General features: G+C 35.0%; 1 protein-coding gene and 1 long non-coding RNA gene across 7 annotated transcripts; one reads left to right on the top strand and one right to left on the bottom strand.

Moving 5' to 3' along the window:
* Window positions 1-7,643: 7,643 nt before the first annotated feature.
* On the top strand, window positions 7,644-9,759 carry LOC111274261 (uncharacterized). 3 transcript variants are annotated; one of them, XR_016334358.1, is made up of 6 exons: window positions 7,805-8,049; window positions 8,216-8,426; window positions 8,566-8,659; window positions 8,750-8,803; window positions 9,050-9,435; window positions 9,647-9,759. It is a non-coding gene; the product is annotated as an uncharacterized LOC111274261 (long non-coding RNA). The 3 variants fall into 3 exon arrangements; XR_016334357.1 differs by adding an exon at window positions 7,644-7,788 and having other exon boundaries at window positions 7,935-8,049; window positions 8,566-9,435; XR_016334356.1 differs by having other exon boundaries at window positions 8,566-9,435.
* Window positions 9,505-13,246, bottom strand: LOC111275150 (cysteine-rich receptor-like protein kinase 25). 4 transcript variants are annotated; one of them, XM_089755860.1, is made up of 7 exons: window positions 12,098-13,246; window positions 11,728-11,931; window positions 11,464-11,585; window positions 10,982-11,192; window positions 10,553-10,790; window positions 10,117-10,237; window positions 9,505-9,999 (listed from the first exon to the last, which is right to left on the bottom strand). In XM_089755860.1, exons 1-7 carry the CDS (start codon window positions 12,912-12,914, stop codon window positions 9,664-9,666), a joined length of 2,049 nt encoding a protein of 682 aa, XP_089611986.1. In that variant the 5' UTR covers window positions 12,915-13,246; the 3' UTR covers window positions 9,505-9,663. The 4 variants fall into 4 exon arrangements, with proteins under 4 accessions (XP_089611986.1, XP_089611987.1, XP_089611985.1 ...); XM_089755861.1 differs by having other exon boundaries at window positions 10,087-10,237; window positions 11,464-11,540; window positions 12,098-13,235; XM_089755859.1 differs by having other exon boundaries at window positions 10,087-10,237; window positions 12,098-13,233.
* Window positions 13,247-15,207: the final 1,961 nt, after the last annotated feature.

Raw genomic sequence — 15,207 nt, forward strand, 5'->3', positions numbered from 1 at the left:
GTCAACACAGCTAACCCTACACTCTTCTAGGTTGAAAGTCAAAAGCTAGGGCAGGTCGAGACTTGTCTTTCACATCGGCATTGACACCATCCCCTCTAGTTAAAAGACCATGAGTGGAGATATTGTCCTTTGCTCCTAATAACCCTAAAACTAAAGTGTTAAGGCCTAATTTGGAGAGAATATCTATGGGGTTAGAGTATTCTCTAACTTTGACGTTGCCATAAGTTTTTGTAAAGTCACAGTTCTTCCTCTTTATGAGTATTTTCTGACCTTAGCTTAGTTTCTTATTATTATTATTGTTTTATGTTTCTAATTCTTAGGTCTTTTTGCTCAGTCCAAAAGAAGTTTTCATATTAACCTATGAAGAACAGCAGTTAAGCCCTTTATCATACTTATCTTACCATGAGGCATATGCTAAAGGTTAAAAAGGATATGACTGCCCTCGTCAAGGAGTATAAAAAAAGCTCAGAGGCATTGGCTAACGTCAGGTCAAGCCTCAGTGTGTCTTATAAAAAAAAAGCTGAGCTAAGAAAAAGGGTAGATAAGCTGACAGCGAAGCTAGAGGCCATCTCGATTGACAAAAGCCTTAGTCGAATCTACGAAAGAAAATGTCAAGCTGAAGCTTAATAATACTCAGGTCAAAATTACGAGGTTAAGGTCCCAATTGAAAGCTCGAGATAAGAAGGAAGAAAAGTTGAAAGTAAAAGCTGTGGAAGAGTATAAGACCTCCAATGAATGTTTTTGAGTAAAAGTAGAGTTTTTCAAAAAGAACGTATTTGGTGCCTTTCTACTAGCCAAAGATGAGGTACATTTCAAATTCTCCTCTCTCTACCTTAACCTCTATGATATTGACATTAATAATATTAGATCGAGGTCTTGTTGAAATTAGCCCAAGAAGGATAAAAAAGAGAAAGATGAAGATGAGGCCTTGAAAAATAGCTGAAGGTTACCTTAGGGATCGAAGAGGAAAATGTGAAAGTCGTCAAGGGTGAGGTCATCCCTCTTACCCCTATTGATAAGAGTGCTCTTTCCACCACTACTGCTACTGATAAATAAATTCTATAATTTTTTGTTTTTTGACTTTGTAAATTTTTGACTTTAAGGTCAATTTTTTACAATGACCTCCTATACTTTAACTGATGTATTTTGTCACAATGAAATAGAAATAAAATTTTTCTTAAGTCTTAACTTGGATTTATCATCATTTTTTTTATTTGCACAAGTTTAAGTACAATTAAATTATCTTCATATGAATAATTAAATTGAAGGCTTACATAATTGCTTAGATCAGATTAACATAATTACAATTTCTAGGTTGAATTTCTTCAAATCATTTAAATGTAAGCTTACTGAAGATAATTTAATTTATGTGTTCGTGTACAAAATAATACAAATGTGAGCTTGGTTTGTACCGATTTACTGGTAATAAACTTGATTTGTATTTCACATGTTTAGAATGACAGTGCCATTCACAAAATAATACAAGTGTGAGCTCATTTTATACCAAGCTACTAATAACAAATCTTTAAGTTGTATGCATTCTATATCTTTGGAATGATGTTGCCATTTATATTATGTAATTTGTAGGTCGCATTATGAATGACCTTCTTAACAATATATGGTCCTTCTTATGTCAAGGTTAATAGTTGGCTACCTTTTACTGGTAGGTTACAATCCGTGTTAGGGCTATGTTTTTTTGTTCTTTGGTGTGGTTGAAATCGACCCTAAACGCCTCTTCATTTTTTTTCTTCTGATGTCAATTTAACTTTTAAGCTCAGCAGGCTGATTTTAATAGATACTATGGCCTTTGTTCTAAATACCACGTGAAAAAGGGTTTCACTAGTGGGCACTTTCGTGGTCATCCTTAGGGCTCACAAAGCTCTCGGTAGCTCGTCGATCCACTTCTTTTTTGTCGCATTAAGCCTCTTTTTTAGAACTTTTAATATTGTCTTATTTGTGACTTCGGCCTGCTCATTGGATAAATGGTGGGTAGCTGACGTGAATCTGAAGTCAAAGTGAAGATTTGAGCACTATTCCCTAAACCTTGGATTTTTGAATTGTTTGCTATTGTTTATTATTATAGACTGAGGTAATCCAAATTTACAGACTAAGTTTTTTCATACAAATTTTTTGACTTACGCTTTCATAGTGGTGTCTAGGGCTTCGATTTTTAACTATTTTTTGAAGTAATCTACTGCCAGTAAAATAAATTTTTTCTAACCTGTGGTTAGGGTGAATGGTCTGAGGACATCCATTTCTTATTGCATGAATGGCCACGGGCTAATAATAAGAGTGAGCTTAGTTAAAGGGATATGTTGACATGGGTAAATCTTTAACACTTGTTGCATCTCTTCACCAGTTCATCGCATCCATCTTGATGGTGGGCCAGTAATAGCTCTGCCTCAACACTTTATAAGGCAAAGTCCGAGGTCAAATATGACTTTCACATATTTTTTTATGGATTTCTCGTAGGGCATACTTTTTTTTTCTTTATCAACACATCTTAAATAGGGTAGGCCAAATGATCTTCTGTATAATTTATCTTTAATTATTGTGTATTGGGAGGCCTTTTTCATTGGTGCCTTAACCTAAACTTTTTTATTGAGTAACATTCCCATGGTTAGGTATGCTTTAATTGACATCATCCAGGTTTTTTTCTCTATGACTTATCTTACGAGCTTGTTTTTGGTGTTTTTATATGCTAGTTTTTCTACTAGAACTCGATATGGACTTTCTATTGCTACTCTTAAAGCTAATTTAGATAGGGAATCTGCTATTGAATTTTTTGATCTTAGTATCTTTTTCACCTTAGCTTTCTTGAAATCAGCTACCAAAGCTAGTGTTTTGTCGAAATACTTTTGAATTTTTTCTTTTTGAGCTTCGAACTCTCTATTTATTTGGTCGATCACTAGTTGGGAGTTGCTATAACTAGTTATATGTTAAACATTTAGCTCGATTGCCAACCTTAGGATAGCTATCAATGTTTCATATTCTGCTTTAGTGTTGAACATTTAGCTTTAAATTTGAATCTAAAAGTGTATGGGTACTATAACCTTTCTGGGCTAATCAAAATGAGGCTGGCTTCTTTACTCTGGCTTGTAACATATTCGTTGACATAGAGCTTTCAATCATCTTTATCTAGGGCTTTTTCATTTTTCTTAGATTATCTTTCCTATTGTACCAAAGTATGCTCTATGACAAAGTTTGCTAGTACTTATGATTTTAATGTTGATCTGAGAGAAATGTATAGGTCAAATTCGCCATGCTCTACTACCTGTTTTATTAGCTTTCTTGACATTTCAAGCTTCTGTAAAACTTGCTTCAGTGGCTAATCGATTAAGACGTGGATCATGTGGGCTTGGAAGTATAGCTTGAGTTTCTTGGTCAAGGTGACAATGGCATAGGCTAATCTTTCTACACTATTGTAGTTACTTCAAGCCCTGTCAATACTTTACTTACAAAATAGATCATTTGTTGTTTCCTTTATTCTTTTTAGATTAGGATCGAACTGATAACTGGATCTGGGCTAGTTAAGTATAAAGTACAGTGTTTTGCTAGTCTTTGATTTAGATAGGACAAGTGGAAAGGATAAAAACTCTTTGAGTTTATCAAAAGCTTTTGGGCATTGGAGAGTCCACTTAAAGTTAAAGATATTTTGAGAATTTTGAATAATGGTAGACATTATTTTGCCTATCTGGACATGAATCGACTGAACGAGACAATTGTACCTGTTAACCTCTATACTTTCTTTACCAAGGTCGGCACCTTCATTTTTAAGATTATTTAAACCTTTTTGAGGTTCGCTTTTATTCCTCTTTAGTTAATCATATAGTTCAAGAACTTGCCTAATGTAACCCTTAAGTCTCATATTATATTTTCTCAAAGTGTTGAAGGTTTTTCTGAGGTCTTTCAGATGCTCGGTCAAACTTTTACTCTTGACTATCATGTCATCAGATATACCTTCATATTGTGATCGATTTGGTCTTTAAACACATTATTCACCAATCTTTGGTAGGTTGTCCCTACATTTTTCAATTCGAAAAGTATAACCTTACAACGATAAAAGCTTTTTTTAGTAATAAAAACCATTTTATCCTTATCCTCTTTCAATATTTTGATCTGATTATATCCAGAATAGGCATCCATGAAGTTGAAGAGGCCATGCTCGGCATTATCATCTATTAGTTGATCTATGCTATGAGAGAAAAGTTGTCTTTTGGGTAAGCTTTATTCAAGTTGGTAAAGTCCACACACATTCTTCATTTTTCACTGTGCTTTTTGACCATGATCACGTTGGCTGTCCATTCAGGGTAGTAAACTTCCCTGATAAAGTTACCTCGCAATAATTTGTTAACTTTTTCTTCAATGGCTTGTTGTCTTTTAGGGGAAAAGTTTTTTTTCTTTTGTCAAACTAGTTTTACCTCAAGATTAGTATGTAGTTTGTGAACCATCACTTCAGTATTAATTTCGAGCATGTCGAATGTTGTTCAAGAAAATAGGTCAATATTATTTTTTATAAGTTAAATCAATTAGTCTTTATGTTGGTGCTTAGCTCCAATCTACATGTTTTTTTCAAAAATGTTATTTTAGAATGAGATTGTCATGAAGTCCTCGATCAGTTCGGGTTGGTTTATGTCTGAGTCTAGTCTTTAATTAATTATCTTTTTTGTTTGATTCGATCAGGATCATTTTTTGCAAAAATAGATCCCGACGTGATGATAGGTATATTGAAGAACTTGTTGAACGTATTAATAAAAATGAAATATATTTTTCATTTTATACTATATTTTGGTCGACGTGTTAGCTCAGTCTAAGTAATATCAAAGTGTTTGCACCGGCTTAAGAACTCAATTGTTTCTAATGTTATCTCAAAAAATGAAACAAAGTTAAACTTTTTCAGAGCTTAAGAGCTCAGAATAGCTTAAGAGCTCAAAATGGCTGAAGAGCATGCTTCTCTCAGGTCGGTCTTACGTTTTGTGCTTTTGTTAGTGATTTTTTATTTTTTATTGGTTCTCTATGTTGGTTCTTTTTTGCTTTCAACCTCGATATCGATCGAGCTGCTTGCCTACTTCTCAATCCTACCCTTCATTGTTTTAACATAACATTGCCATGCTGTGGATTAGTCTTCTCGAACTTCTTCAACCCCTCCAGGTGTTTACAATTTCACTTTCAAATGGAGAGTTGAGCCTATAAGCCATATAATAGACTAGCTAGGTTGGCTTAATATCATGTTATAGGTAGATAGGACATCCACTATCATGAATTTTACGATCAAGGTAATTATCTTCAATTCAATCCTTAAGGAGATTAGAAACTTGATAATTCTTTTTATAGGCACCTATTCATTCCCAAACCACACACCTATTCATTCCCAAACCACACTAATGTGGTGGATATCGACTTCAAGTGATCTTTTTCAACCCTCATTTTCTTCAAATAGCTATAGTACATGAAACATCAGTCAAACTCCTATTATCAAATATGATTCTTTTGATTGTATAGTTATACACCTAGACTATGAGCACTATGACATCATCATATGGGTGTTGGATTCTCTTAAGATCTTTTGAGCTAAATGAGATCGACTTATCTTTTTAATCTTTTTTTTATAGCAAAGATGCCTACTGCCATTACCATGCCTAAGTTAAACTTCCTTTTAGCCGAAGTGAAGCTACCTTTTGTGATCATGTTAATTACCCCAGTAACTAGCTTACTATTGTTAGCTTGGCCCTCTTTTTTATTTGACTCTTTTTTTCGAGTATATTTTCTTCTTTGCTTTACTCTTTCCTCTCTACCATAGGTGGTTGTTTTGTGGTCCTATCTATAGTCCATTCTATATTGGTCTTGTTTTCTTTGTCTTACAAATCTCCTTAACTAACCTCGTCTTATCAAAACTTCAATATCATTTTTTAAGTCGATAAAATCTTTGGTATTATAGTCAATGTCCTTGTGAAAAGTACATTTTTTTGTCAGATCTCCCAATGTATACTATCTTAGTGGCTTAGGCCTTATGAGGTCAAAATTTCTTTCAATTTACATTAAAATCCTTTCATGGGAGGTATTCAATGTAGTATAGCTTTTTTCTCCTCTATGGCTTTTAGCCCTATATGGTCTCCCTCTTAAAGGAAGATTGTAAAAATCCTTACCTTTTTATGACTAAAGAGAGGGGGGATAAGCCTTTTTTACCTCGATAGTCAAAGAAGGAGATATGCCTATTTCACCTCGATTTGTTTTCATTGTAGCTTTAGCATTAATGTATTTCTTTGCTATTAGCAAGACGTCGGCCAAAATTTTTGACGGTTTAGCGATAATGTCAGTTTAATGGTATTCTTTATCATTGAGTCCACTTATTAGTGTGACAACAGTGGCCATCTATTTTAGGTCTTTAACTTGTAGAGCTTCTACGTTAAAATACATGACATAGCTTTTTAAAGTTTTATATCGCCCTTGGTGAATTGACATCAAGCTTAGAGTCGTTTTCTTTACTTTTCAGCTACTCACAATTCTAGACAAGAATGAGTGGCTGAGTTCCTTAAATGTGTTGATTGACCTCAGCTCTAGATTGTTATACCAAGATCAAGCTACGTCTTTCAACATAGTAGCTAGACCTTTGTACATTAGAGCTTCGTCTGCCCCCTATATCATCATGTTGGTTCTATAAAATTTTAAATGATCAAAAGGGTTAGAAGTACCATCATATGTCTTCAAGGTTGGCATTTTAAATCCTTTAGGAGGCATGGCTCTATCAATTTCTTCAGTAAAAGGTGAGGTCTCCAATAACTTAAGCTCATTCTCAAATGCCACTGCTTTCATTTACAGCTCTTTTTTCATGGCTTGTATCCGAGCTTCCAAATCTCTATTCGATTGAAATTCATGGTCTGTTTATTTGGATTTTTAGGTTATGGCATGTATGAAATTGTGGCTAGGGTGATGATGAGTTAGGTTTGTGCGTTCTTCTTTTCTGGAGGTTGAGGAGGCTTTCGCCTCTTTATAGCTCAACTGTCCGACAACGACTTATTGACTAGGTGTGACTAAGCCCTATACTTTTAAGAGTTGTGGTAGGGTTATAGTTTGTAGCATCTGCTTGAGAGCTTGTATTTATTCTAATAGGGCTTGAAATTGTTCCATAGTCAGTCTCGCCTGTGGTTAAGTTGGGCAAACAGAATACTGCCTAAGGTGAGTTTCTATTTTAGTTGAGGCAACTACCGCTCCTTCCTTTTGGGTTTTTTTTTCTTAGTGGCATTATTTTGTACTCGGCTAATACAAGATGTCCTATACTTGGTGGACCAAATGTTGGTGTTGAGCTCTTGTAAATGCAAAAGGGAAGGATGGTTAGACGCAAAGGTAAGGGGTGTTCCCTCATTTGTTCTTTGACGTGCAAGTCAGTGAAGATTAGATTGGAAAGAAAGTAAGAAAGTAGGAAAGAAAGAGAGAGAGTGAATGGGATGAACCTGCCTTCTTGGTGCTTGAATCTTCATATTTATACGTAAGCTGAGAGAGACCATAAAGAGACAATTAGGACAAAGCTGAGCTAAGGTGACACTGATCATGTCAGGTCGGCTTAACATGTCAAGTCAACACAAATAATAAATATGCTCTTAATTGTTTGTCGAAAGCTTTGAAAGGAAAAAAAACCACTATATCTTTTTGGATCATCTAATACCCATAACAGTATTCCATCTCAAAGTATCGTAATTATTGTTATTCCCATCATTATTTTCATAGCAATAGTCATCCTCATTTGCGTTCTTCTACAAAAGAGGAGGAAGTCAAAGCAACTGATAAAAAGTAAGTTAAAGTTATAGCGAGGGAAGTTCATGTCAATACTTCATATATCTAGCTATATATAGCTTTAATTCTTTATATAGTCCACAAAACTTTGCAGGTGTTCTTTTATTTTTTATGTGCTAATTGACGTTATTGTTAAACCACAGACAACGATGATGGTTTGGAATAACTGCAACTTCAGTTCAAATCAGTCAAAGAGGCAACAGACAATTTCTTCGAGGTAACAAGCTTGGGCAGGATGGCTATGGTGCTGTTTATTAGGTACGCACGTAATTAGAGATTGACATGGCAGGCAAGTGAAGCCTTCAATATGGGGTTTTGGCCAATCATCTTTTTCAGTTTAAGGACATCGAAAAAGTAATTGTATTTAAAGTTTCTAGGCCTCTTTCCTTTTTTTTCTTTTTCATTTTTGTTAAAATTATTTCAGGGTAGGCACCATGACGGCCAAGAGATAGCTGTAGAGAGGCTGTTTTATGATTCTGGACAAGGAGAAGTGGAATTTAAAAATGAAGTTCTATTAATGGCAAGGCTTCAACATAGGAATTTGGGTAGGCTTCTAGGGTTTTGCTTGGAGAAAAAAGAAAGGCTTCTTATATTTGAGTTTGTATCTAAATCACACGTGGATCAGTTCCTATTCGGTATTTCCGCAGTTCATCTCTGTTTAAAAATTAAAATCCGATTGATTTTTTGCCTAGATCTTGAAGAGTAAAAGTTGTCAAACCTCTACTAATCATTAATAGTATCTTATTTTTTTCATATGATTTCATGAATTTGTAGATCCCGTCAAACATCGACGACTAGATTGGGATAGAAGATACAAAATCATAACAGGAACAGCTCGAGGCTTACTTTACCTTCATGAAGATTCTCGGTATGGAATTATTCATTGTGATCTAAAGGCTGCAAACATTCTATTAGATGCAGAAACGAATCCTAAAATTTCTGACTTTTGAATGGCAAGATTGTTTGGAGCTGATTAAACTAGAGAAAACACAAGAAGAGTTGCAGAAACATTGTAAGTACATGACTACCTTGAGAAAGCATTTAGTAGTAGTCTAGTACTTATTATTTTTGCTTGTGAGTGTATAAAAACAAGAATTTTAGACAATTTAACATTCATTGAGAGCTTAGTCAATTCGAATTTAGTTAACTATTTATTGCATCCAGTGTATATATGGCTCCGGTAAAGATAAAGCATGGAAAATTTTCACTTAAAGTCTGATGTTTATAGCTTTGGTGTGTTGACTTTGGAAATCATCAGTGGTGACAAAATCAGTCACTTCGGTAACGATGGGGTGGATCTTCTAACCTATGTAAGTGGTATTTCACTGGTGCTTTTCTGCATTGGCCTACTAACTCTAAGACTTTGAAGACCGAAAACAATGTTGCTCACTACTCAAATGTTGAAAATTTGATGGCCTGGAGAAATTGGAGAGAAGGAACAGCTCTAAATCTAGTAGATTGTTTTTTGAGGGGTGGTTCTGGTTCAAGAAGTGAATTGACAAGAGGCATCCATATCGGGTTGCTATGTGTCCAAGGAAACGATGCTAATATGACCAACCAAGAACTCTGTTGTTCTAATGCTTAGTGATACTTCTGTATCTATCCCAATCCCCTCGACACCAATGCACAGCCCATGCATCTATGGTGGGTTCAACACAGATATACTGTTGTGAGTTACCTTATATATATATATATGTTTTCTTACTTTAAAATACTAGTATATATATATTTTATAAATTGTAGAAACTGTTATGAGAAATACAAAAGGCAAACTTACCATAGGTTTTGAGTGAACTTTTATATATCAATTAAAAGTTCGAAATTTCAACTTTATTGGACTTGGTATATTATGCAGAAAAGATAAAATAAACGCTACCTTGGGTATGTTTCGGAAATGGAGACCTCATTTATGGACGATGGCATAGAAGAGAAGCGAGATTGATTAAACTCCAATTCGCTTGTTGGAATACTGGATTTATTTTTATAGCGAAAGAAAGAGGCCGGGCGCTGAGGTACCACTGAAGTAAGAACATTGCTACTGTTGAGCACAAGCACTATTGTAGCCATGGAGGGTCTCTTGGCCGGATCTTCCTGAACGCATAACAAGCCAATCTGGATGCACCTAATGACTTCATCTTCTAAACAAGAATCTCTCAATGTTGGATCCAACAGTTCCAAGGGTGTTCCCTTACTCCAGAGTTCCCAGCTCTGCATGCAACACAACTTATTCATGTTCATAAATTTTGCAGTTTACCTTTTGAAATTCAATTTGATGATTTTTCCATGTATACTCACATAGCTTAAGAGGTCTTCAAAGCCATCTACCTGATGAAAGCTGTTGTTCTTCTTGCCACTGATAATCTCAAGAACTGAGACTCCAAAACTGTACACATCTGATTTCACAGAAAATTGCCCATGCATTGCATATTCTGGAGACATGTAACCACTATAAACCAACAATACTGATTAAGATAGTTGATTTAGCACAAAGACATAATAAATGATTTAAAATGTAAATTAAGGACTACTAATCTAACTTAATCTCTAATCCTTGACCAACTTCTGCATATGTCTATTTGTTAAAAGCTTACAAGCTTTTGGTGACACGAGAAGGCCGAGGGGATTCAAAAAGAATTCATGAAGTATTTTGTTTTGATAAACTATATTGTGCTATCAATGGTTTATATAAAAGATTAGTGGGCAGATGAATTAATGTAGCCATGCAGATGCACATGCGTTTATAAAATACTTCATGACTTACTATGTCCCAACTATTCTACTAGTGTTGCCTTGATTTTCATCAACTCCGAAAATTCTTGCCATACCAAAATCTGAAATTTTTGGATTCATCTCTCTATCCAACAATACATTGCTAGCTTTAAGATCACGATGAATAATTCTGAGTTGAGAATCTTCATGAAGATAAAGAATCCCTCTAGCTATTCCTTTGATAATCTTGCAGCGAGTTGACCAATCCAATTCTCTTCCTTTTTCAGAGTCTATCACACACCAAAATCATAAACTCCAGTAAATCAAACTATTTAATCAATTAGAAGTGACATGCAGAATGCATAGCTTTAATTTCTGTTTTTAATGGATGAAGTAAAATCTCATGAATCCTAATTTGACATTGGAACCGAAGGGAAACTACTGAGCAAAAAGGAAGAAAAAAGTTTGGACGTGCCGTTACCAAATAGAAAACAGTCAAGGCTCCTGTTGGGAACAAATTCGTAAATAAGCAACTTTTCCTCTCCTTCCAAGCAAAATCCCAATAGCCTCACAAGATTTCTATGCTGAAGCTTGGCTACTACCGCAACCTCGTTCTTAAATTCCTTTTCACCCTGCCCAGATCTTCTTGATAGCCTCTTTACAGCGATTTCTTGTCCAGAGGGAAGTATACCCTGGTAATTTAAAATTTTTTATCTGTTAAAATCTCTAATCCTTGAATATCTAGTTACTCCAAGATCTTGAATGGGTAATTTCCGCCATATGATCTTATTCATGAGGATTTTTGGGGAAGGAAAGTTTGGTTCGCACCTAGGATTTTATATCTATAAAAATGATTGGCTACCACTAAGCTGAGTGGTAATTGGCTAATTAAATTGATTATTCCTACAGGCAAACAGATAAGGATGGTTCATGAAAACTTGGTGTTAATTAGTAATTTCCTACCTTGAAAACCTGACCAAATCCACCTTCACCCAACTTGTTATCATCAGAGAACTTATTGGTGGCGGCTGCAATTGTCCCTAAATCAAATTGCAAGGACTCTATGGTCATAATATCATTTGCAGCTGAGCAACGAGAAGGAGTATTAGTCTTTTTCTAGCGATGGAAAACATTGAAAATAATTAATAATGTTTCTCGGTTTTTTTTTTTTTTTTTGTACAAATAACCACTCATATTTTTGTGTTTTTTATTTCTCTGATGATTTACCTGTTTGTTCTTCTACTGTATTGTATTTGTTTTTTCTTTTCCATCTTAGGATGCAGAAGCCCGCGATTAAAAGCAGCACAAAGGCCACAATCGCAGCAACAATGCTGATTATTTTTCCTGACGATAGGTTCCCTTTTCCTGCATAACAAACAGTTAAACATACCTCTAATAATGACATGCTGGACAGTTTTGCTTTTTCTGGATCTTCAATTGGGCAGACACGTAACCATAATTAAATTCAGATGCGATCAGTTATGAAAGTCCCACGGTTGGCCAATTCCCCCACCCCCAACCAAAATCTTTAGAGTAAGAGATTTTTCTTTAAAATTTGATAAAATAATCGATAAAAAAAAATTGGATTCAACTTTACCTTTGGAGCCGGGTTTAGGCGACGATGGTGCCCCTGCCACAAGGTAAAATGGGTACAATTCATACCTAAACATACAGCTGGGAAATATAACTCTACCCCCTTGCTTTACCCCGCAGCAACCAGGAAGAAAATAATTAAATGCCTCTTCGAGACACCTGTTACAATCTGACACAGATAAATCTTGCGTGCATTGACCAATTGCGTATATCGTTTCACTTCTTGTGAAGGGCAATTCTACAGTAGCAAACCTTCTACCAGACCGATCATTGGCAATCCTTGCAGTTACATTACGCGTCGTCCTTTCTAGCAATTCAAGGAATTGATCTTGTTGTGAAATATTGAGGGAGTTCACCAGTTGCAAAGCAGGTTTCAGTTCCAATTTGCCGAAGAAATTCTGACTCGAGTAACGTAACATGCATTCCTCATAGGTAATTATGGCTGCTTTCTCCATGCGGCAACGCTGAACTATGTCCTTGCCAGCTGTATCTACACATTCTCCACAGAGGTCTTTGGTGGCATCACCACGGCAGAGAAAGAGACCATAAACAATGTCTTCAGGGCCACTGCCAACTGTGAGGTTGTAGAATCTGTTGTCACGGCTTGAATTAGAGGAAAGGGATGAGAGAAGAAAATTGAGATTTCGCTGAAAAGTGCCATTAGGACTGAAAGTTGTTGTATTAGTACAGTCAGAATATAAGAAAATAGGCTTAGCTTCACAGGTGAATATGAGCTTAAGCAACCTGAGCAAGAAGTAAATCACAAGGGTCTTGGAGATGTTAAAGGAAAACATGGTGATAATCAGCTTTTTCCTTAGCATCTGGGAAGGGTTTAACTATACTTGATTCTAGTCATCTTGCGAGATTTCCAAATGAATTGAGTTGATCAGGAGAGTAAGGAAGACCGCAGGGCGTTGTTGAGATCGTATGTATGTAATAGCTAATATCCCTTTCACTGATTGAGAAATGTGTTTGGAAAGATGTAGCAAACCATCAATTTCCTGGCAAACAAGGGGCGAGTTGACGCCATTCATTGCACAAGTCTTTGAAGTGTAGGCAGCCGTTTATTTCTAGGCAAACAGCGTTAGCATTGAAAAGTCTAGCAAACAGTACTGGAGTATGGGTAGATATTTAAAAGGAGAGGGTGCATAAGTCAGGCCTCCTAGCACCCTATTGACTCACCAACAAATCGTAGCTTCTTTCAGATCATAAGTTCGCTCTATCCCTTGAAATATGAATTTCGTCACTCGAGTTAGGTTTAAGCTATAATCTTCAGATAATTGTGTTCTTTTCTGTTATTAGTAAATAGAGATTTTCATAAAAAGTAACAAACATGAAGGCCCAGCGATGTTAACTTCCACAGTTGTGGGGAAAACCATTATGACCTGAAAACCATTATGACCTTACCTAGAAAACGGTTGCAACCTGTTAGCATTTGTGCAGAAATTGAATTGATATATTTACCAATGGGAGATATTGTGAGCAAGTTTAACGGTTGAACAATTGAAAATAAAATTTTAATTACAAATTTTTATTTTGCTAAATAAAATAATTTTATTTTAAAATATTTTCAGTCTTTTTACAAATAAAATTTCTCCTTCAAATCTTACCTCAAAAACTGTGGATTAATGTGGATAAATCCCACATCTTTTTTATAAAAACTTTTCTAGGACATAAATAACAAATGTAAAAGAATATAAGGGTAACATTTAATCTACGGTTGAATTGATTTAAAAGACAAAGTTTTTTTACCGAACTGAGTGATTTCTTTATCATTTTTATTTGACATATTAAATGGGGTAGTTAACAATTAATATTATAAATTTGCTTATTAAAAAATATATTACTTCTTTTAAATAGAAAAAATGCATGATCCTCGTTAGTAAAATTACTTCTAAGATATACCATTTTTAAATACTTCTAAGATACTCATTAATAAAATTTTTTGATAAAAAATAGTAATGTCTATTTATTTTGTGTTTATTTTAATATCCTAATTATGTCATACATTTCCCAGGACAAAAACTTTTGGAACTAAATACGGTTACCTATCTCATGATCCTCATGTCTCCTCAATTTTCTTCATTTCTGTTTAATGTTTAATGTTTATTCCCTTCTAGAAAGGGTTGAAATATTTTTTGGGGGTTTGTTCATATTCACATTCTTTGTTTCAATAACCCGTTTTTGAGTTTTAATTAATCTTCGTCAGGCAACTCAGTGTTAGGGAATGAAAGAAACGAACAAATTGAATTACAAAGTGATAGGGTTTATAGCAACGAACTTCTCCGTACCTGTTCATGGTTCAAAGCACATGGAAGGCTGATTACATTGTGGGCCAGCTCGTTGGTTTCTGTGAAAACACGACAAAAAGAACAAAAATCAAATTGAGCAGCTAAGAAAAGTCCTCTTCAAAACTTCAAAAATGGCTTGTTTGGAGTCTTTTTCAAGTTCAACGGCAATTGCAGTAAACCATTCCTTACCGCAGTAGTCTGCAGACCATAACAGAGCGCATGATGAATTTCAGCACGACTTTCCCTCTGCAGTACCATTTGCGTAGGAATGGCACTAAGCAAAAGATCCGTTTGAGGGTTTCTCCAGCCATGGAAAGTGGAAAGTCTGCATCGACATTTACATCGACTTTATCTATTTGCACTATTGTGAACCTAACTTTTTGACCTTAAATGGTTCATCCAACTTTGGAAATATTGAGATGAGGATGTGATTGGACTACAAGCCTGACTTTGGGCTGTTATTTAAAAATGTAGTAAGCCTGACTTTGCGCTATTATTTAAAAATGTTGTCCTTAATAGACTAAACATGTATAAAATTACAATGGGTCCCCCGGGAAGGTTTAATCAGCGCAAAATGACGCAGAAATTGCTTTGGAATGTCCCCATCTCTATATATTGCCAATCCAAGCCAAATTATTGTTCTTTTCATTTAATGCTAGAAAAACAATCCAACTACGTCCAGGTTGCAAAATTTGTTTATTTTGATGAATTATAAATTTTTTAATTTTTCAATAAATTAAAATTTATTTTTTTAGTATTTTGTTGGCTTTTTTTTATTTTTGAAAAATATAATCTTTTAAAAAAATAAAAAACTGATACTCTA

Source organism: Durio zibethinus, chromosome 26, assembly GCF_047325235.1.
Source record: "Durio zibethinus cultivar Kanyao isolate XHJ-2024 chromosome 26, ASM4732523v1, whole genome shotgun sequence".
NCBI classification, from domain to species: domain Eukaryota; kingdom Viridiplantae; phylum Streptophyta; class Magnoliopsida; order Malvales; family Malvaceae; genus Durio; species Durio zibethinus.